Here is a 24241-nt window from a genome sequence, read left to right as displayed (position 1 = left end):
ATCAAAAACCTGCATATCACCTATTGGTGATTAAATTACTTTGATGGACATTTTCCCAATCTCTGATTCAAGTACGATACTTTTCCCTGACTGGCATACAATTCAATACTGAGCATGCAATTTTTATCGGAAAACTAACTACCCAATGAGAAGTGTCGATATGTTTAATGAACGCTATTGTATGACTGTAATAAAGTTTAATTCGAATTTGAACAGGTAAATATCACATTCGATCAAATGTAAATGAAAAACGTAGCCCACTATTAGATGACAGTAAATGTCCGTTGATTTATTTACATTTATTATAATCGTTTTGCGATTGATTTACATATAAAGTATACAAAAAAGTTATCACAGATTATATTAGTTTACATATTCTTGTCTTAATCATAAATGTTTAATAACCTCAAAATCTATTTTATATTTTCCTATTGTTAGAGTTAAAACCATGAGTAGAACCACGGCAATTCGTTAACTAGCTGGTTAGATTCCTGATATAAAGGTACTTGTCTCCGCTGTGGACCGTACCCACACAATTATTTATCAAGTCATTAAGAGTTCTGGGATCTAATAACTCGGCGATGGAGGCTCCAATACTGTCTAAAATGACATAACATAACATTTATGACATATAATAGCTTATACAGTCGAAGAGTTTTCACACATATCATCTGCTGTTTTTTTATTTGGTGTTAGCATCAACCCATTGCTGTGATAAGCTGTGTGATTCGCTTAGTCAAATCACTAATAACAAAAATAAATCAGAAAATTTTCAATTATTCTTTAGAACGTTTTGAAACACGACGCCAATGATTGTAATTTTTGAGTCGTTGTACGTTTCCCCGATATAATTATCTTCTTAAAAGGATTGTGTCTTGAAATAACTACGGATATATAGACATATTTCGTAAGGAATACAATCCATTTCTCTACAACTGCTTTAATACATTAAATCTAACATGAGAGCTCCTATATCCTATATTGCGTTTCCTTATGAAACAAGCGTCATCATAAATAATCTTAGCCTGTTCTAATTGTTCGTTCATTTCTAATGCATGACTAAGTAGGACCATGGCTGTATCCTTGTGAAATAATTGTTCCTCTGAAACACATTTCTCGAGCTTCTGTAATGCAGTCAGTGCTTTTGATTGATTGTTTAATTCCTTATGTAACATCATTTCCACAAAATGGTAATATGGCTTTGGATCCAAGCTAACATATTCCATTTGGTCATCCATATCTGACCGTTGATCAATTGGTCGGAATACTGCATCAAGCCATCCACAAGGAAAAGATGGTTTTAGAGTTTCAACAAAAAGTAAGCATTTGCAAATATGTGCGTGCAAAGAACCGGTATTTATTAATACCCATGCCTCGTCTCCAAACCCAGTTTTCGGTACATATTCCACATCTCCTGTACAGGTGCACATTGATTCCAATGCAAGGTCGCTGTATGCTTTTTCCACCTCTTTCAAAATTCCACATGCTCCGGTTATGTCATTCAAAGAAACAAGAACGGTGGCGTACTTCAACCTACCAGAAACTGCGTCAGCAAATGTACCTTCTTTGAGGGCTTGCAAAACAAAATCAGACAGTTTGCGATCGTTCTTAATTGATTCAGCTGCCATTAACATGCCTAAGTTAGCTTGCACCAAATACCTATATCGTTTTGTTGCCGTTTGCATGAAAATATCCCCTTGTTTGTATAATATTTCACAACGCGACAGCTTTTCCTTGTTTAACTTAATTTCATGTACTCGATCAAAATTCCAAGGATCGTCGTGTAAATACACGTCCCAAAGACCCCACAAAACATAAGTTCTAGACAGAAAGTTCCCTATTTTTGAACGGATAAGTTCTTTTGGTTCCGATATATAATTTTCGGAGTCTTTAATTCGATTGTAAAGTTTTTTCCCAAGCTCATCAAACTGCACATTAAGTATGGCTAAACCGGGATTATCAATAATATCCTTGATAACCTCTCCAACCTTTTCTCTAAGGGTTGCATCTAATCTACCTTCAAACATATCAAGACTGTTAATCATATAGTGGGGATTGTATCCATTTTTGAGACATTTGTAGATCCACTGTAAACATTTGCGTAGACATTCTAATATACTGTCTTCTCTAAACATGTCTTTACCGCATTGCTCTGTTACAAAAAACAAGGCTGTTTTACAGTAGAAACTCTTTATGGCGTCTTTATAATGTTTGCTTACAATGGTCTTCATGAGCATTTTCATTAGAACCAAACATTGTATTTGTGAAATGTTCATGTCAAACATAAGTATCCGTTCTCCTAATGTTGTAGACATCCTGAACTCCGTCCTTAAATCTGTGCTCTGTTTATGTCCGACTGCAGCTATAAAGCAACCGCTTTCAATAACCCGTTTCCGTACAGGATCTTTTGGCCACGGTTTATCTTTTGTTCTGTCTATCCAAGCCATTGCCTCTTTTGGAAGGTGGGAACAATAATATGCATTTACAAAGTCCTCATCAATTCCTCTTTTAGAATTAAATCGATTCCAGGCCGGACCATGGATTTCTTCTGTTGTATCAACACGATCTTGTAAGAATTCGCATTTTAGATACACTTGACCATCTTTACCTAGCTCGTGCATTTCATCGTCATCAACATCGGTCATTAGAATGGGTTCTTCACTGCTCATGGGTAACAGTTTGCAGTATCCCGGAGAAGTGTTTTCCTGTTTATGTACCAATAGATTATCAAAACCTTGCTTCCATTCATGAATGTCCAGAATGATCCTGTTGTCATTCTGGGATACCAACATGTCTACATCTGAATCTAATCCAAAAGTGGTCGTTCCTGAAAAACAAAAAAAAAACAACATCGTTTGATTAGTAATATATTTTTGTTTCAAACATTTAATGCATTTTATGTCTCGTGTCTTATGGACAGCACCTATATTGAGTTCCGACGTTTTCTTCTTTAATGTTTACATTACGGAATAATTTTAACCACATGTATATTCTTTTTATATGTTTGGCTTGGGTGATAACGCTCTTTGTGATCGGCGCAGATGAGATATATGTCATCAATATCGGAGTGGAAAGAATATGTTGTTTAAAAAAAAACCTTATCTTTTAATTACTTTCCTTTGCTCTTAATTACATGTTAATATAAGTATGTATAATTTTATTCACAAAAATGAAAGTTATACCTTCAGTCTGACTGCCGAAATGGTACCATGTCAGATTTTCATCCTGCACGCGCCAATGGACAGTAGTCATGCTTTCTATTTCCAGCCATGTGTTCCTTCTTGCTTCTACCAGTTCTTCTGTTATCCCTATTTCGGTAAGTACTTTCGATACCAAAATAGACAGCTCAGCGTCACTAAATTTCCTCAAATATTCATCAGTGTATGGAAACTGCCCAAGTTCTATGTTATTTACTTGCACTTGTTTGTTTACTATATGGTCCGCAGCAACCGGACCATTTTGGGGATTTGTAACTGTATCAGCATTATCTTCTATGTCGTGGATTCCCTCATCTATGGCTAATTTGTTTATAATACCCAGACTCGCCAAAGGGGATGAGGAGCGTAGGTATAAAATCTGTTCCATTTGCCCTTTTCAAATTCTGAAACACATTTTGATATATCGTAAAAGCTCTATCTAGAACAGCTTAGTGTAGGCCCTATCGATTTTACACGTTACTTTACTAAATTCACACTACCGGTATTTACCTTAGGTGACACATCTGTATGCAAATGTTTAAATTGCTAAATGTATTAGGTAACATATTCATTTATCGATAAAGTAGATAACATAAAGGAAGTGAACGTTTACACAGCACCAGTAAGGTTTTAGGGAGATTTCAATGGCTATGTAGTAAAACTGGTGTTGTTGTTTTTGTTTTTTTTTGGGGGGGGGGGGGCAAATTTAAAGACCAGGTGTACATTTTTATTGAGGTGAGTGCTATAATGTTGAATTATTATTTTTTATTATGACTGCTCTATGAACACATTATTGTTTGGCGAGTAGACACAGTGTGTTGACAACGTGAACAGTTATAATTAAATTATATCAGATTTATTAGACCACTGTGACATGGACAGTTTTACTGAACACTTATACTAACAAATATAACATTAAAAGTTATAAAGAATATACAAAAATAAGGGTTCTAAATACCGATGCTGATAATATTAATAGCATCTAAAATCGATAATACGAAAATTGCACAATTGTTTCAAAATAGAAATATTACCTTGATAGCAAATGTCAAGCCGTGTCATGTCAAATACTGAAGTTCATAAATAAATCTCAAACGTTTTCAATCTCGGATTCACAACTTACCCCGCACTTCGACACGTTCTAGAAATTAACACTTATTATCGCTATCGGCTTTTTTTTCCATGGACGAGATATTATATTGACATCTCAATAGCCGAGTCATACATGTGTTATGGATTCTATAGATAGAACGTAGGCGGTAAACACTGCACGATACAACACAATCATATTACCGGTATGCTAAATCTATAATTTAATATCACTCCAATACTGTATTGAATCAATATATATTTTTTATTTGCGACTTTTTAAGTGCTAACAAGGTTTCAATATAGCCGTAAAAGAAAACAAAAACGCCTCGCCTCTCCCATAGCGGCTATATTTATCAAAAGCCCGTTACAATTTTCAAACTGGGCTTAAAGACAATAAGAACAAATGTTCTGACCAAGTATCATGAGCATTGGACACAACTTGTTACTTAAGTGTTAACAAACCTTTTTTATTCGACTCAGTAACTTGGTCTTTGACGAAACGCGGCGCAGTTTTGAAAATTGTGACAAATGTTCTCACCTAGTGTGTTAACAAGGTTTCAATAAAGCCATATACGGAAAACTACTCTGCCTCCTGGTGACCATGCTTTCTAACCAAACAGAATCATTTTTTTACCCATGCTAAGATATAATTCGAAAATGAGGTTTAATGATAATTGGACTAAAAAACTGACTTAGATTGTTAACAAGATTTTTCTGCAATTTTTTCATTAAACCTGACATAGTGACATAGATATTTAACTCTCTTGACACAGTTTTGAACTCGACAAAAATATAATTGGTACAAATCTTGTAAGTTTCACTTGATTGGTAAATGTTGCCTCGACGGTGTTCAAGAGGTGAATGTGGAAAACGAAAGACTGACAAAAGGCAATCACAAAAGCTGACCACATGCATGTTATGCTGAGGTGAGCTAACAGTAAAAAATTTACGATGCCAGGAATCTTAATTATCAACTTTTACCAATTAATTTGTTTGAATTAAATTAAATGTGAAAGCAAGGTCTGAATATAAGCTGCGACATTTACTCCAGTGGCACAAAATGTAATCCCTCGCTAGATCAGCCTGTAATATTCATACACAAACATTTTAATCACAATATTTTTTTATTCTGATTTAAGTTATTGAGCAAATTTAGCCTTTAAGCTGCTTTTAGAAACAGTTACCTTGACCTTGCCCTACTGGCACAATATGCAACCAAATGCCAGACCTGCATGTCAGCCGGAGACAGGAGTAATTAGACGTAAACGTTTATCTGAATTACAAAAAGTAAACTAGAAGACAAATTCTTTTCAATTGCAGATCAAAGTTATGGGACTTGGTCTTTGATATTGCATCATGATTCCAAAAACATGTACATAGTTCAATTAGATATCTGTAATATTTACAGAGATATGTACTAGTTGCATGCAAACATGATATCCGAATTTCAATTTGAATGCAAACCTTAACCTGACTTAAAGATATGGTTGAGTTTGTGAATGTTCATAAAGATCCTGAACACACATGTTATGTTTTTTTCAATATCTATTGTAAATTTAGAGGTATATGGAGTAGTTGCATGCAATTGTTGACCAGAGTTTTCTTGGTACAAAAATTAGCAAAATTCTGGTAAATGCAGGCCTTTGATATGGAAATTTGGTCGGTGATCTCAGAAAATGACCAGGAACACGTGTGTGAAGTTTCAATTTAATCCCCGCAGTACAAACCGTGATTGGGAAATGTTGCATGTTTACCTAAACCAGAGGACAACCATGCCACAATGTACGTGAGTAGCAAAGCTCGGACTGTTTGGTAAATAGCCATGACAAAATGTGGGTGAGTAGCAAAGCTCGGAAAATTTGGTAAATAGCCATGACAAAATGTGGGTGAGTAGCAAAGCTCGGACTATTTGGTAAATAGTCAAGCTAAAAAAACGAATGTTAATATGAAAAAAAGAAAACACAAGAGAATGTTGTAGTTTTTTAATTTCAAAAGCAAAACATGTATGCAATAACAAAAAATCATCGCAAAATACATTAACGTCGCAAAGGGCACAGAGATTCAATGATTTACTGGTAGTCTATGAAAACATACAGTTTTGTTCAATGTGAATATAAACAGCAAAACATAAAATATAAAAATAAAATAATTTTCTTACTGTAAAAAACACAAGTAAACAACATTAAAAATAGTAAAACATTTGAAATTCCATAGCTGATTTATAAATTTGTTCTATTTGTTATATAATACGTACACCATAAATAAATATTTAAGAGTAATAGTTTATTTCTAAAATATAACCATCTTAAACAATTAACCGACATGTTTTTTTTTATAAATATTTTTGTGACCAAAATGTTCAAATTGAAGTAATAGCAACAATAAGTCAAAACTAATTTGAATACTATGTAAATTATGATAAAACAAATCATTGTCTTGACATCTTCATAGGAATACTATATTAATGTAATAATGAAATGGAAAATTAATTTAAGTAAATCTAGAAATTACAGAACAGTGCCATATAAATAAAATCAAATTATCCTTACTTAGAAAAAATCTATTCATAGGTACTGCTTATAGACCTCCTTGAAATATATTTAATATATATATATATATATATATATATATATATATATATATATATATATATATATATATATATGGTAATTTACAAAATTACTATTCACTTTTATACATGGTGCTAAGGAAAGAAGAAATCCTGATAGCGCTTCGAGAAGTTCATCATTAAAGCCAATCTGTACATAGTGTACTTTAATCTCTTAACTAAAATTTGTTTGGCTAAAGTTGCACGGCTAGTATGAATAAAAACTCAAAAACAAACTCAATACACATTGTTAAATCTAAAAATTGAAGCACATTTAATTGCAAAATTTAACAGTCTATGATCACAGAAAGGCGGCCACGCATGCCACCATAGTCTCCATGGTTACATGTTGGTCGAACGGAATATAGGCTGTGTGAGGAGTATTTTTTCAATTTTTTTTTCTAAGGCATGTTTGAAGTGGAAATACCTTAAAAAATAAATGATCATACTACAGGTACATGTAAGCCTAAACATAGTTCCTGAGTAAACAAGCTGATTATATACAGTAATAATAAACACGGCCTCCACAATACTGAATTAAGATATTCCTCAGGACCAGTGCTGTTTGTTCAATTCTTGGAGTTTTTTTCTGTCACAATGAAGAAGGTGATTTTCAAGGAAATCTCTAAGTCTTAATCTGTCACATGAGGGAATGATTTTTTATTCACCTCCCTGAAAATATACGAAAATAAGAAGACTCTAAGGGAAAGAAGATCCTAGAATGCTCACCTGAAAAACTGGAGCTAAGTGATATAATACTCGAGACTCCTGGGCCTTTTTAGCAATAGTTGCCTAATTTGACCATATCTTGCTGTGCAAGACTATATAAAACAATACACACCAGCACATTAGTGTGGCCATTTTTGACTCAAGAGGCATAATTTGAATAAACTAAGCAGATAACCACTATCTGATGCTACATACAAAATATTTAATATTATATTGTGGGCCATTGTCTTTCAAGAAAATTACATTTACAAGATATATTACAAAAAAGTTCTATATTAGCATGAGCTCTCCCAAAACGGTTTACTCAACTGTTTTTCCTCTTTGATGTCATACGTTTTCAGTCAATTATCACAAAAAAATCTGTGAGATTAAATATCTGTGGTAGTTATAAAGTATATGTAAAATAACATAGCAAGTAAATCTCACACTGTATGTAAACTTTCACCAGACTTTCATAACTAAAAGGGGGACATGGCCCTTATAAAAAGCTGGTCACAATTATAGGTCTTGGTCAGTGAATGTTCATATAGACACTGAACAAATATGTAGTTTTATTTCAATACCAACAGTAGATATATAGAGATATGGAGTAAACCTTAATCACAAATTTAAAAAGGGTCATAATTCCAATAAATTGCAGGCATGAGTTATTGAACTTGGTCAGTGACCTCACACAATGGCCCAAAACATATGAGTGAAGTTTCAATAGATTGCAGTGATGTGGATTTGTTGCCTTAACCAAATCATTATGCAGACATTTGGGCTTAGCTTTATTTTGTAAAAAAGTTGGCTAAAAATGTGACACCTTATGTGAGCGCAACAAAGACAATAGGGACATGATGTGAACACAATTTGTGGAGGACCACTATCTGATGTTATATAAGAAGTAACAAACCTTTGGCCTTACAGTTTCAGAGATTTTTAGTATAAACATATAAGGAAAACCTCCAGAGTGGACCAATTTTGACTCCAGATGCATAATTTGAACAAGCCTTTTAGAGGACTACTATAAATGTGTTACATAAGAAAAATAAAATCTCTGGATTTAAGAAGACATGATTTTTAAAGTTTTCATTATAAATTCCCCCCCCCCCCGAGGGAAAACCAGCTTCAAACAGGCTACAGTTTGGCCCAGAGGAATTGCTCTTAACAAACTTTGTTAAGGAACACCATGGGATGTTACATACCAAATATTACAACTCTGGGCTCTGAGGTTTTGAGAGAACAAGATTTTTTAAGTTTTAATGTTCAAAACCCTTTTCAAAACCCTGTAAAGTTTCCGCAAATTCTGCCCAGTGGTAAAGGAGGCGACGTTGTTTGAAGAAAACATTGACGGACACATGTCATGCACACACACACACACACACTGACAGACGTCTGACATCAGAAGGCTAAGCATGAGCCTGTTGTGCTCAGGTGAGCCCATAAAATGTACCAGATTTTTTTTTACAGAACAACCAATTTTTTGTTTCATTTATATTTTCCAATTTATAGGGGCTTAAATGAGTTAAATGTTGTCTTTGCTAAAAACAACAATAAAGTAAACCTGATACTTAATATAACACCATGGACTAGATTTGTGCAATTTCCATGTCATTTAAAATAGATCTTGCATGAAACATTTCATTTTAAATGTAGTTTTTTATAAGAAATTTCTAGCTTTTTTCCCCAAAAGCTATTTTCTTTTATTTTCACACATTTCTTTGACATCAAATAATTATTTAAAGCAGCCTACATTTTTCCTGGTGAGTTAACAGCCATGGAAGGGTGTTTCCAGGTGGTCTTAGGCACGGTGCGTCTCTTGATGGATTGAGGTGACAGGAACTTGAGCAGATAATAGGGGCCACCAGCCTTGTCATTAGTGCCTGCAAAAACAAGTTGGGCCTGACTTTGATCAATTACAAACAATTATAAACTTGCAATTTACTGAATATGAAGATTTTTTAAAATTAATGTTGGAATCAGTTAACTTGTATTTTCTTGTTTGTTTGCATATTAAAATATTAAGCTATGCATTTAGTTAATATCTAGTTACATATAACCTTCAGTGCCAAGTATGGCATGTGCCATTTAAAATGTAACGAATCATTTTGAACATTTCAGAGTATGAATGAATATGGATATTGGTCAGTACTGGTAATGTTTTGGTGACCTAGTTTTAGGATGCACGTGACCCAGATTCAAACTTGGCCAACATAATGTTAACATAAACATTCTGACAAAAGTTTCAAAAGATTGAGTCAAGTGGCTTTTAAGTGGTTTAAAGGTTTGGGCTAGATATAATCTTGTGAGCTGATAAAAAAACAACAAGTACTGGCTACCTGACAAGCGGGATCCTCCAAACGGCTGCTGTCCAACCACAGCCCCTGTAGATTTGTCATTAATGTAGAAATTGCCCGCACTATCTTCAAAAATCTCTGACAACTCATCAAGTACAGACCTGCAAAGACAAATTGTGTCATAGCTAAGTAGTATTTTTACACCAGAGCTTGCAATAAGAGTCTACATACATTTGATTAAGCTGGTTTTTCACTTCAACGGGTTGCATTGGGAAGGTTTAATACTTGATGACCTGTAAATACACTAATAGTCTAGCATAGCTGATATGAGCAGTTTAACAGACATCATATAGATTGTAAACCTAGTTGGAAGGAGTAATCAGGCTGTCAACCAGCCTTATTTACAACAAAATTGATCAAACATACCGGTTGTCTTTTTTAAAGGGACCTTTTAACATTTATCAATTTAAAGAATTTAATGACAAACTTTGATGGATGCTAAAATCTGTGAAATGGTCCATTTAACAAGATGAGTTTATAGCACTTGTTCAAACAAAAGGACCATGGACCCTAAGACGCTCACCTGTGAACTGAAGGATCTAAGTGCTTTATGAAACATAAATATTTAATTTCTAGGAACATATTTATTTTCCAACTTGAATGAGATATCATTGGCACAAATGATCTGACCAAGTTGCAAGGATATTCTACTTGAAATGTAACTTCTTGAGTGTTAAAAAGCTTTTATTTTAATTTGACCTCCCAAAACCCAGCTTAGTCAAGATTTAATTGTGACAAATATTCTGACCAAGTTTCATGAAGATTGGACTAAAAATGTGACTTCTTGAGTGTTCACAAGGTTTTACTATGGCCAAAATAACCCAAACTGCCCTGTCCCCTGTCCACCATGTTTTTTTGACAAACTGGAACCATTTTCAAGCTCAACTGTAGCATCATTCAAACAAAAAACCCTGACCAAGTTTTATGAAGTTTGATTTCTTAATGTGTCATCTAGAGTGTTAACAAAGGTTTCTTTAGTTTGACCATGTGACCTAGTTTGTGACCCCACACGACCAAGAGTTGAACTTTGCCAAGATATCAATGGGAGAAATTCTGACAAAGTTTCCTGACGATTGGACAAAAACATGTGGGCTCTAGAGTGTTCAGAAGGAAGATGTCCAAGATGGATGACGGACAAAAGGCGATCACAAAAGCAATAATTCACAAAAGCTATACAAATTAATTTTGGATAAAATTTAATTTGCAGACGGCTTACAAACAAGCTTAACCCTTTCCCCCATAAAAATCCAAGTGATAATGGCTTTTGCAACCAGCATAAAACCAGAACAGCCCTCGAGTAACTCGCAGTCTGTTCAGGTTTTATGCTGCTTGCTGTTCATCAGTATCTAAGGGTTGGAAATAAAGCCTTTAAAATTTGAATCTAGTAAGAAAGGTATTTAATTAAATTTAACATTCTAAGGGACTACAAATGCGTGAAAATACTTATCTAATTGGTAAAGGGTTAAGCTGCAACCTTACTTATCTTCTGCATACAACGCCCCAGTGAGAGCATATGGTGACGTCTTGCTGGCCAATACGGCCGTCTCTCGATACTTTGCATCCGGGTAGACATAAATTGTCACTATGGGACCGAATATTTCCTGAAACATCGTGGTAGTTCTACAGTTGACACACAACAAATATTTCCTGAAACATCGTGGTAGTTTTACATTTGACACACAACAAATATTTCCTGAAACATCGTCGTAGTTTTACAGTTGACACACAACAAATATTTCCTGAAACATCGTGGTAGTTTTACTGTTGACACACACCAAATATTTCCTGAAACATTGTCATAGTTTTACAGTTGACATACAACAAATAATTCTATCATGACTATCATGATTGTTTTCACAGACTGACACATGGAATGATATTTTATCAGTATGCTTATTTGTTGACAACAATTCTCCAAGATTGTTTCTGGTCTTGTAAGATTATGGAATGAAACATGTTTACTTTTCTCTAATTGTAAACACAGAAAGCCATTACATCTATTAAAGAGTTAATGCTGACATATCTGAATATATATATTAGGTTTTTAATTGGTATCCAATGAAGGTAAAAAGTACTTAATCTTACACTACTATTTAACTGATAACAAGGGACAAAAATGTCACAAAACAAGGTTTTCAATATAAAAAAAAGTCTGATAAAGGGCTTGTTTAAAAATCAATCTATTTTTAGTTGTGGCGACCTTGACCTTGAAAATATCTACGTAATTATTTGGCGCGACACACCGTACAATGATGGTGAACAAATGTGCAAAATGATTATAAAATCTGACAATCAATGACATAATTATGGCCCGGACAAGCTCATTTATGGCCATTTTTGACCTTTGAACTCGAAGTGTGACCTTGACCTTGGAGATATTGACGTAATTCTTTCGCCCGACACACCGTCCAATGATGGTGAACAAATGGGCCAAATGATTTTAAAATCTGACAATCAATTACATAGTTATGGCCCGGACAAGCTCATTTATGGCCATTTTTGACCTTTAAACTCAAAGTGTGACCTTGACCTTGGAGATATTGATGTAATTCTTTCGCGTGACACACCGTCCAATGATGGTGAACAAATGTGCCAAATGATTTTAAAATCTGACAATGAACAACATAGTTATGGCCCGGACAAGCTTGTTCCGCCCGCCTGCCAGCCAGCCCGCCCGCATTCGCCAATCTAATAACCAGTTTCTTCCTTCGGAAAACCTGGTTAATAAAAGCATTGGTCAGTTCTTTTTATACAGTAAGGCATACGATTTCATTTTAAATATTATAGCCCTGGGACAAAGAAATACAATGATTTGGATGGTCTGAAATACAGCGAAGATATGAAACTTCCTACCTCTTGAAAGAGCTTGTCTCTAGGATCTTTGGTTTCTAAGAATGTTGGTTCGATGAAATAACCCTTACTGAAATGATCAATAAGCTCCTTTTATTTTATGCTTTCTGGTGGTTTATAGAGAAATATCAGTGAATTAAAACTGATAATTTCACTGTTGTAAACAGTGAAAATTATCAGTGAAAATTATTGATAATTTTCACTGTTTACTGTTAAATGACGTCATTTTTTTTACGAAATGACGTCATTATCCCAGCAAAATTCTTTAGTTAAACTCTTTAGCAATGTATATAAACTGTGAAAAAAAAGCATAAAATAAAAAGAAAATTTGTTTGATTCGGTGGAATATCGATTTTAATTCACTAGTGATCACAGAAAATTATTGTTTTCACTCGTGGCTGCTCCACTCGTGAAAATATTATTTTCTATGATCACTCGTGAATTAAAATCGATAATCCACCGAATCCAACACATATTCTATATGTTATGAACACAAGTGTGGTTCAATTAAACAAGAGGGCCTGAAAGGCCCAAAGTTGCTCACCTGAGATTACAAGATATTATTGGGACAAATCTCCTGACCAAATTTAATGAAGATCGGAAAATAAATGTGGCCTCTAGAGTGTTAACAAGGTTTTACTATAGCCACATAAGGAAAAATGCCCCGCCCCCTGGTGGCCATGTTTTTCAACCAACCAGCATCATTTTCGACCTCATCCAATATATTATTTGGATGAATCTTCTGACCAAGTTTCATGAAGATCGGACAATAAATGTGGCCTCTAGAGAGTTAACAAGATTTTACTATAGCCATATATAGCCATAAGGAAAAATGCCCCGCCCCTTGGCATCCATGTTTTTCAAGCAAACATTACCATTTTCCAACTCATCCAAGATATCATTGAAACCAATCTTCTGACCAAATTTCATGAAGATTGGACAATAAATGTTGCCTCTAGAGTTTTAACAAGGCTTTACTATAGCCATATAAGGAAAAATGCCCCGCCCCCTGGTGGCCATGTTTTTCAATCACCGGCATCATTTTTGAACTCGTCCAAGATATTATTGGGATGAATCTTCTGACCAAGTTTCATGAAGATCGGACAATAAATGTGGCCTCTAGAGAGTTAACAAGATGTTACTATAGCCATATATAGCCATATAAGGAAAAATGCCCCGCCCCTTGGCAGCCATGTTTTTCAAGCAAACGTTACCATATTCGAACTCATCCAAGATATCATTTAGACCAATCTTCTGACCAAATTTCATGAAGATTGGACGATAAATGTGGCCTCTAGAGTGTAAACAAGGTTTTACTTTAGCCATATAAGGAAAAATGCCCCGCCCCCTGGCAGCCATGTTTTTCAACCAACCGGCATCATTTTCGAACTCTTCCAAGATATTATTGGGATGAATCTTCTGACCAAGTTTCATGAAGATCGGACAATAAATGTGGCCTCTAGAGAGTTAGCAAGATTTTACTATAGCCATTTATAGCCATATAAGGAAAAATGCCCCGCCCCTTGGCAGCCATGTTTTTCAAGCAAACGTTACCGTTTTCTTACTCATCCAAGATAACATTGAGACCAATCTTCTGACCAAATTTAATGAAGATCGGAAAATAAATTTGGCCTCTAAAGTGTTAACAAGGTTTTACTATAGCCATATAAGGAAAAATGCCCAGCCCCCTGGCGGCCATGTTTTTCAACCAACCGGCATCAGTTTGGAACTCGTCCCAGATATCATTGGGATGAATCTTCTGACCAAGTTTCATGAAGATTGACAATAAATGTGGCCTCTAGAGAGTTAACAAGATTTTACTATAGCCATATATAGCCATTTCAGGAAAAATGCCCCGCCCCTTGGCAGCCATGTTTTTCTAGCAAACGTTACCATTTTCGAACTCATCCAAGATATCATTGAGATCAATCTCCTGACCAAATTTCATGAAGATTGGACAATAAATGTGGCGTCTAGAGAGTGAACAAGATTTTACTATAGCCATATATAGCCATATAAGGAAAAATGCCCCGCCCCTTGGCAGCCATGTTTTTCAAGCAAACGTTACCATTTTGGAACTCATCCAAGATATCATTGAGACCAATCCTCTGACCAAATTTCATGAAGATTGGACAATAAATGTGGCCTCTAGAGAGTGAACAAGGCAAATGTTGACGTCGCACAACGCACAACGGACAACGCACGACGGACAAAAGGCGATCACAAAAGCTCACCATGAGCACGTTGTGCTCAGGTGAGCTAAAAATGCAAGAAAATAAAACATTTAATAAGGTTAAGGAGGCAACATTACAAAATATCTTTATTAGAAGAATAACAGAAAAAATAAATGAATGATAACTAATTACCAATTGCTGATAACAATACCTTTACCAGAAGAAAACAGATTTTATTAGAAGATTTTCTTAGGTTGGATAATACAAAAGTACAAACATCAGACAGATGCATTACACAACATGGAAATTTCCCTATGGCAAAAACACAGCAATTAGTTCAAGTGTGGACTCCTTTAGTAAAGCCACAAAATAAAATAATTCATTACAATCCCATTTATCCATTTTCAATCTTTACATACATTGTCCTCCAATCGTTGAGTAAAACAAATATGGGCATGTTTAATGTTTTTCAATATTAGTGTGGATTGTCCTACAATATTTGTGAAAATTAAGTGATGGCATACGAAATACTGAAAAATTATGCATTTATATTTGTCCAGGAAATTGATTTCTTTTTGTACTACAGTTTAAGTCATATACTTTAAACTTCAGGGAAAATAACAAACAAATTGTGTGCAAAATTATCGAGAAGCTTCTAACCAAAAATATAAAGCAATGAATACCCAGAAAGGTCTTCAATTTCTAAGGCTTACCTGTCATTACACCTGCCCCCAGCAACAACGGACACATTGGGAGACTTTCTTGCATAATCCAGATATGACATGCACCTTGCAAATGCCTGAAACAGACAAATGAATGGTCGTTCTAGAAACAGGAAAAGTACTTCTGGTTAAGACAAATTAAAATCTATCAAAACAAAAGCAAATACAATTTTCACATAAAGTGAAGAAAGTAAAGAAATATCAATTTTAAAGTAAAAGTTTGGAGTGTAACAAGTAACAAAATGCTTTATATATTCATTAAATAACACTTTTACCACCACTTAATTATGTAAGGAAAAGGAATGTACGGTCAGTCATATCTACCTTTTAGACACATTTTGAAACATCAGCCTTTCTTTTCTTTCATAAAAAGTTCTTACTTTTTGTTAGGTAGTTCAGCTGTGTGGGGATAACCATAGCACCTAAAACCTCAACTGTCCAGTACAGAAAGGCCAACCAGAACTCACATGAACCAAATGGGGAGAAGACCCATTGCTTAGGTCAGTAACAAGTGTAACAACCACTATGCGAGCCAGACAGCTGAGAACAAAATGCTGTAAATGAATTCTCAAAGAAATTGATAAAAACTCAAACCAATAAATCATAGGGTACAAAATAACGACTTAATAAAAACCTTTCAAAATGATACACCTTTCAAATCTAATTATCTGATTAAATCTACCGGTCAGTGTTGTTTGTACCTCAGATAAGATGAGGTGAGTTTTACCACAGATGTGGTGTACCGGATCACAACTATTCACAGCATACTACTAAGAGAAGAGTTTTAAAATTTTCTTTTTTCCAATTAAATCTTATATTTAACACATGAAATATGGAGACAGGTTAGTTAGTGGGCATTGGTCCCACCTTTTCATCAATGACGGCTGACATGAACGTCTCCCCATACAGTGGTGTCCCCACAATCAGCTGCTTATGGATCTGGACTAGGTTCTCCTTCACTGTCGGCCACATTGACTCAGGGATGTACATCCTGCAAAGAAATACATACGAATTGCTTGAAAAATAAAATAAAATACAATTCTGAATATGTATTAATCAAGTCAAATATCAGATTGACCAATCCATTGTAACTGGTATGCCAGTGATGGATTTTATTTTTCATAACACTGTAGTTTTAGTTGTTGTTGTTATCATAAAAAATGTTCTTTACCAAAACACCATCCCACCAAAAGAGCAATCCCAGGTCAACTAATGCTTTAGGGTATGCAGTTGGGATAACAAAACTATTATATACTAAATTTTCTGTAAAGGAACAAAACAAATGGCATTGGTTTTTACCTTTATTCTCATCAATATCTTGTTCATTTAGCTGCACAATTCTTACCAAAATCAAATCAGCAGTTCAAAGATTCAAACTTTAAAGGTTACATACATGTTATCAAACTTAAATAAGTTAAACCTTTGATTTATATTTTATTTCACAAATTCACAGCAGCAGATAGCAAAGAAGAATTCACTAATGTAGTTTGTAATACATGTATAATTCAGCCATTGTCTCGAGTGTAATTATCAGAAGATTCCTGATTTCGAATTAATTAGTTTGGTAAGACCATTAAAACAAGCAATCCCCATCATTTGAGTATGGGGTCTACTGTCACAGTTTACTGCTTGACTGTTATGACGTATTCCTACGGCTAAATAAGGCATATAACGGCAATCAAGGGATCTCTAAAGACCTGCCCTGATTATGAAAGGATTTCCGCTTTTTATAATTATGAACACTTTCTTTTGCTCACAAATAAGGATTCAAATATTTAAGTAAATCTTGTTTTAAAAGGCAAATAAAAAAAAAATACATGTAAATCAGAGAGAAATAAACCTTTATTACTATTTAGTCATTAAAACTGTTGCTTTTATTTTAAGAGTTGCGAAAACTCAAAAGAACAAGTACCAGTAGTATGATCACACATCAGTCAATAAAGCAGAGACAGTTTGCTCTATGTTAATGAAACTTGATGTAGACCCTTTTGTTTTAGTTATTGATTAAAGTTTCTTTTTTAAACTTTTTGACTAACAGCACCAATGAACAGGACCCTGAAGTTTACTTTTGTTCATTTTTTATTTTGTGTATATAAAATTTATTTTCAATTAATTAGAAAGCACATGTTTGTTAAACCAATATATAACAACTTTTGATGTTCAGCATTGCCTGTAACCCTGCTAATTACCTTGATAGTGCAGAGCACTTCTGTCCTCCATATTCAAAGCCACTCTGTACAGCTCCATAGAACACTTGGTCAATCTTGGCTGATGAGTGCACAAAGTGCATGTTCTTGCCACCGCACTCTGTAACAAACAACATATAGCCTATAGCTTTGTCACGCACACAACAAATAACCCCCACTGCTTTGTCATCATGACTAAATTCATGTGCTCATAAATCAGGAAATTCAGGAACGAGAGGATCGCCATGTAAATATTGTGTCGTCAACATGAACACTTCATTGTTAAGACACACTTTAATGCAAAACTTAATCCATAGACAACCCTGGAAGTTATTTGCTCGAAATACCTTTGTGGAAAGACTGACCAACAAAATGACTCCTGCACAACCTTTCCATGTGTTTGTATCATTATAAAACTACTAGCACTTGCTAAGCTGGTTTACAAGTAAAAACTTATATACTTATGCCAGTAACTAACAACTGCCCTCCTTCAATCAAAGGAAGGGAAAGAATTGCAGTAGAAATTACTATAAACAATGGGCAATACATGAATTCTATTAAACAATAAAAAAAGAACTTGAAACGAACAAGAGATGTGTTTGTCAGAAACACAATGCCCCCTATTGCGACGCTTTGAAATAAAATTTCAATATATCATTTGGCAGGTTAAAAAATTATCTCCCTTTTATAGCTTATAACTTTCCTTGGATTGTATATTTTGACTTTTGACCGTGAAGGATAAAATTGACCTTAAAATTTGTGTCAGATTATATCCTTTTAAAAAACATTACTTCCCTTGTGAAAATGATCTGTACCTGCCAAATGATATAAAATAAAAATTATCTCCCTTTAAAGCTTGTTACTTCCCTTGGATTTTGTTTTTTTACCTTTGACCTTGAAGGATGACCTTTACCTTGACCTTTCAACACTAAAAATGTTCAGCTTCATGAGATACACATGCATGCCAAATATCAAGTTGCTATCTTCAATATTGCAAAAGTTATGGCCAATGTTAAAGTTTTCGGACGGACGGACAGACGGACGGCCGGACTGACACACTGACGGACAGTTCAACTGCTATATGCCACCCTACCGGGAGCATAAAAAGATGGCATAAAACAATAGTTGACCAGTACATGCATTTCATTGAGGAAATAGTTTGGTTTATACTGAAGAGGCAAATAAAAACATAGAGTTGCATTATCCACTTGATTAAGCTATAAATCAATGAAAACAAAAAACATCCTGAACTGGTTATTTGTACACAATTATAGTGCTTAAACCTTAATACTGTTATTTTCACAATAACAACATTTCTTTATGCAAGGCTTATATTGATATGTTGCAATAAAGTATACACATTTATGAAAACAAGGGCTGTTTGAAAAACATGCATGTCCCCCATATGGGCTGTCAGTTGTAGTGGCAGCCATTGAGTGAATACGTTTTTTGTCACTGTGACCATGACCTTTGACCTAGTGACCTGAAAACCAATAGGGGTCATCTGTGAGTCATGATCAATGTACCTATGAAGTTTCATGATCCTAGGCATAAGCTTTCTTGAGTTATCATCCGAAAACCATTTTACTGTGTCAAGTCATCGCGACCTTGACCTTTGACCTAGTGACCTGAAAGTCAATAGGGGTCATCTGTGAGTCATGATCAATGTACCTATGAAGTTTCATGATCCTAGGCGTAAGTGTTCTTGAGTTATCAGCCGGAAACCATTTTACTGTTTCAAGTCACCGTGACCTTGACCTTTGACCTAGTGACCTGAAAATCAATAGGGTCATCTGCGAGTCATGATCAATGTTCCTATGAAGTTTCAAGATCCTAGGCGTAAGCGTTCTTGAGTTATCATCCGGAAACCATTTTACTGGTTCGAGTCACCATGACCTTGACCTTTGGCCTAGTGACCTTAAAATCAAAAGGGGTCATCTGCGAGTCATGATCAATATACCTATGAAGTTTCATGATCATAGGCATAAGCGTTCTTGAGTTATCATACGGAAACCATTTTACTGGTTCAAGTCAACGTGACCTTGACCTTTGACCTAGTGACCTGAAAATCAATAGGGGTCATCTGCGAGTCATGATCAATGTACCTATGAAGTTTCATGATCCTAGGCGTAAGCGTTCTTGAGTTATCATCCGGAAACCATTTTTCTGTGTCGAGTCACCGTAACCTTTGACCTAGTGACCTGAAAATCAATAGGGGTCATCTGCAAGTCAAGATCAATGGACCTATGAAGTTTCATGATTTTAGGCGTAAGCGTTCTTGAGTTATCAGCCGGAAACCATTTAACTGTTTCGAGTCACCGTGACCTTGACTTTTGACCTATTGACCTGAAAATCAAAAGGGTCATCTGCGAGTCATGATCAATGTACCTATGAAGTTTCATGATCCTAGGCGTAAGCATTCTTGATTATCATCCGGAAACAATTTTACTGGTTCGAGTCACCGTGACCTTGACCTTTGACCTAGTGACCTGAAAATCAATATGGGTCATCTGCGATCATGAACAATGTACCTATGAAGTTTCATGATCCTAGGCATAAGCGTTCTTGAGTTATCATCCGGAAACCATTTTACTGGTTCAAGTCACCGTGACCTTGACCTTTGACCTAGTGACCTGAAAATCAATAGGGGTCATTTGCGAGTTATGATCAATGTACCTATGAAGTTTCATGATCCTAGGCGTAAGCGTTCTTGAGTTATCATCCGGAAACCATTTTTCTGTGTCGAGTAACCGTGACCTTTGACCTAGTGACCTGAAAATCAATAGGGGTCATCTGCAAGTCATGATCAATGTACCTATGAAGTTTCATGATCCTAGGCGTAAGCGTTCTTGAGTTATCATCCGGAAACCATTTTACTGGTTCTAGTCACTGTGACCTTGATCTTAGACCTAGTGACCTGAAAATCAATAGGGGTCATCTGCGAGTCATGATCAATGTACCTATGAAGTTTCATGATCCTAGGCATAAGCGTTCTTGAGTTATCATCTGGAAACCATTTGGTGGACGGACCAACGGACGGACCGACGGACATGTGCAAAACAATATACCCCCTCTTCTTCGAAGGGGGGCATAATAAGCTAAATCTTACATTTTTCACTCATCAAATGCTGATGTTTTGTTCGTGGAAAAAGAATAAAACAAAACAACAAGAAGGCCATGAGAACTCTTAAGCGCTAACCTGAGTGTATGGTACAACAATTGTCGAGACTTGTTCTGGTCACCTATTTTTTTAAAACAAAATTAACCCATGTTCATTCAAACATAGCCTACATATTGTCAAGATAATTATTTTTAGATGTTTCTAGGATTGAACCTCATGACCTAGTTAGATCCACATGACATAAGTTCGAACTTGGCCTAGATATTGTCAATATAACCATTCTGACCAAGTTTCATGAAAATGAAATGAAAATTGTTTAGCCTTTAACATGGTAAAAAGCAAAAACTTTAAAACTACAGGACTAAAACACCAGACATACTTGTAGACTGACCACAATAAAATGCTAAAACAACAACTGAAGTGTTATGAAATTTATGAAAATAATATTCAGCTAACTTTAAAATGTAACACTCAGTAATCACTATAGTGTTCCCCTAGAACAGTTTAAAAAATATTAAAATGCCAAAGAGAGATGACTCCCACACACCTCCTATCAGTCTTGGGTAACTCTTGTAGGTCTCAATGTTAGCTCCTACTTGTTTCCACAGGTGACTGAATGTCCTACAATATAAATTCAGATTTAAGCAAGCAACACTTCTTTTCCACAAACCGAAATTACATGCTCAAACATTTTAAAGTACAACACCAGTAATTCTTCAATCCAATCTGAACAGCTGATGGATCTTTTAAGATACAAATTCTGGATATTATTGTTGTATTATTTAGTCTTTGCAAAAGAGTCAAATAGATTACTAACCTTTACATTAAAATATGAAAAAACACTTAATTTTAGGTCCAGCTCGAATAAAGACCACATAACAATATCATATACATCAAATTACATAAGGCTGCATTGGCATCCATCTAGTGGTCATGAGTATCTGGATTCTACACTCCTAGTGCTAATGAAGTCCTTGAATCTATACTCCTAGTGCTTATGTGGTAAATGATTCTACACTCCTAATGCTAATGAAGTCCTTGAATCTATACTCCTAGTGATTATGTGGTTATTGATTCTACACTGCTAATGCTAATGTAGTCCTTGAATCTAGACTCATAGTGCTTATGTGGTAATTGATTCTACACTCCTAATGCCAATGTAGTCCTTGAATCTATACCCCTAGTGCTTATGTGGTAATTGATTCTACACTCCTAATCCTAATGTAGTCCTTGAATCTATACTCCTAGTGCTTATGTGGTAATTGATTCTACACTCCTAATGCCAATGTAGTCCTTGAATCTATACCCCTAGTGCTTATGTGGTAATTGATTCTACACTCCTGATGCTAATGTAGTCCTTGAATCTATACTCCTAGCGCTTATGTGGTAATTGATTCTACACTCCTAATGCTAATGTAGTCCTTGAATCTATACTCCTAGTGCTTATGTGGTAATTGATTCTACACTCCTAAAGCTAATGTAGTCCTTGAATCTATACTCCTAGTGCCTATGTGGTCATTAATTATACACTCCTAATGCTAATGTGGTCCTTGAATCCATACTCCTAGTGCCTATGTGGTCATTAATTATACACTCCTAATGCTAATATAGTCCTTGATTCTACACTCTTAGTGCCTATGTGGTCATTAATTCTACACTCTTAATGCTTATATAGTCCTTGATTCTACACTCCTAATGCTTATGTGGTCATTGATTCTACACTCAAAATGCTAATATAGTCCTTGATTCTACACTCCTTATGCTAATGTACTCCTTGATTATATACTCCTAATGCTAATGCAGTTCTTGATTTCACACTTCTAATGATAATGTTGTCCTTGATTCTACACTTTTAATGCTTATGTAGTCCTTGATTCTACACTCCTAATGCTAATTTGGTCCTTGATTCTACACTCCTTATGCTAATGTTCTCCTTGATTCTACACTTCTGATGCTAATGTTGTAATTGATTCTTCACTCCTAATGCTAAAGTGGTCCTTTATTCTACTCTCCTAGTGCTAATGTAGTCCTTGATTCTACTCTCCTAATGCTAATGTGGCCCTTGATTCTACACTCCTTATGCAAACATAGTCCTTCATTCTACATTCCTATTGCTAATGTAGTCATTGATTATACAATCCTAATGCTAATTTTGTTGTTGACTCCAAATTCTAATGCAGTCCTTTATTCTACTCCCCTAGTGCTAATGTGGTCTTTCATTCTACACTCCTAGTGCTAATGTGGTCCTTTATTTTACACTCCTAGTGCTAATGTGGTCCTTGATTCTACTCTCCTAATGCTAATGTGGTCATTGATTCTACACTCTATTGCTAGTGTACTACTTGATTCTACTCTCCCAATGCTATTATGGCCCTTGATTATACACTCCTTATGCTACTGTAGTCCTTGATTCTACATTCCTAATGCTAACAAAGTCCTTGATTCTACATTCCTAACGCTAATGTAGTCATTGATTCTACACTCCTAATGCTAATGTAGTCCTTTATTCTACTCTCCTAGTGCTAATGTGGCCCTTGATTCTACTCTCCTAATCCTAATGTGGTCATTGATTCTACACTCCTAATGCTAGTGTACTCCTTGATTCAACACTCATAATACTAATGTAGTCCTTGATTCTACACTCCTAATGCAAATGTAGTCCTTGATTCTACACTCCTAATGCAAATGTAGTCCTTGATTCTTCACTCCTAATACTAATGTAGTCCTTGATTATAAGCTCCTAATGCTAATATGGCCCTTGATTCTACACTCCTTATGCTAATGTAGTCCTTGATTCTACACTCATAATGCTAATGTAGTCCTTGATTCTCCACTCATAATTCTAATATAGTCCTTGATTCTACACTCCTAATGCTCATGTAGCCCTCGATTTTACACTCCTTAATATGCTAATGTGGTACTTGATTCTACACTCCTAAGGCTAATGTAGTCCTTGATTCTAGACTCAAAATGCTAATGTTGTCCTTGATTCTATACTTCTAATGCTAATGTAGTCCTTGAATCTACACTCCTCATGCTAATGCAGTCCTTGATTCTACACTTCTAATGCTTATATAGTCCTTGATTCTACACTCCTAATGTTAATATAGTGCTTGATTCTACACTCCTAATTCTAATGTAGTCATTGATTCTACCCTCCTAATGCTAATTTGGTCCTTGATTCTATACTCCTAATACTAATGTAGTATTTGAATCTACACTC

General features: G+C 35.2%; 2 protein-coding genes across 4 annotated transcripts in view; both read right to left on the bottom strand.

Moving 5' to 3' along the window:
• Window positions 1–284: 284 nt before the first annotated feature.
• Window positions 285–4435, bottom strand: LOC127882424 (uncharacterized). 2 transcript variants are annotated; one of them, XM_052431057.1, is made up of 3 exons: window positions 4321–4435; window positions 3183–3601; window positions 285–2827 (listed from the first exon to the last, which is right to left on the bottom strand). In XM_052431057.1, the coding sequence occupies exons 2-3, from the start codon at window positions 3583–3585 to the stop codon at window positions 930–932; spliced, it is 2301 nt and encodes a 766-aa protein (XP_052287017.1). In that variant the 5' UTR covers window positions 3586–3601; window positions 4321–4435; the 3' UTR covers window positions 285–929. The 2 variants fall into 2 exon arrangements, with proteins under 2 accessions (XP_052287017.1, XP_052287016.1); XM_052431056.1 differs by having other exon boundaries at window positions 4232–4396.
• A 1822-nt stretch (window positions 4436–6257) lies between these two features.
• The window catches only part of LOC127882365 (delta-1-pyrroline-5-carboxylate dehydrogenase, mitochondrial-like), a 28248-nt gene continuing 10264 nt past the window's right edge, over window positions 6258–24241 (bottom strand). For both annotated transcript variants that reach the window (XM_052430958.1, XM_052430956.1), the window contains exons 9-17: window positions 21566–21639; window positions 17901–18018; window positions 16579–16702; window positions 15703–15788; window positions 12819–12885; window positions 11445–11566; window positions 9948–10066; window positions 9362–9491; window positions 6258–7569 (exon numbers count right to left, since the gene is read on the bottom strand). In XM_052430958.1, the coding sequence (XP_052286918.1) occupies window positions 7530–7569; window positions 9362–9491; window positions 9948–10066; window positions 11445–11566; window positions 12819–12885; window positions 15703–15788; window positions 16579–16702; window positions 17901–18018; window positions 21566–21639 (880 nt within the window). In that variant the 3' untranslated portion in view covers window positions 6258–7529. The remainder of the gene's footprint in view (window positions 7570–9361; window positions 9492–9947; window positions 10067–11444; window positions 11567–12818; window positions 12886–15702; window positions 15789–16578; window positions 16703–17900; window positions 18019–21565; window positions 21640–24241) is intronic.

Source organism: Dreissena polymorpha, chromosome 5, assembly GCF_020536995.1.
Source record: "Dreissena polymorpha isolate Duluth1 chromosome 5, UMN_Dpol_1.0, whole genome shotgun sequence".
In the NCBI taxonomy this organism is placed as follows: Eukaryota; Metazoa; Mollusca; class Bivalvia; order Myida; family Dreissenidae; genus Dreissena; species Dreissena polymorpha.
Note: the sequence above shows the minus strand (reverse complement) of the source record. Positions and strands in the feature narration are given on the sequence as shown.

What these genes read in the sequence shown, in the direction of transcription:
- LOC127882424 (XM_052431057.1), bottom strand. Translation starts at nt 3,585, where the DNA reads ATGGAACAGATTTTATACCTACGCTCCTCATCCCCTTTGGCGAGTCTG. An exon ending in TTTCGGCAGTCAGACTGAAG is followed by an intron (nt 2,828 to 3,182) that starts GTATAACTTTCA and finishes TTTGTTTTTCAG; the next exon opens with GAACGACCACTTTTGGATTA.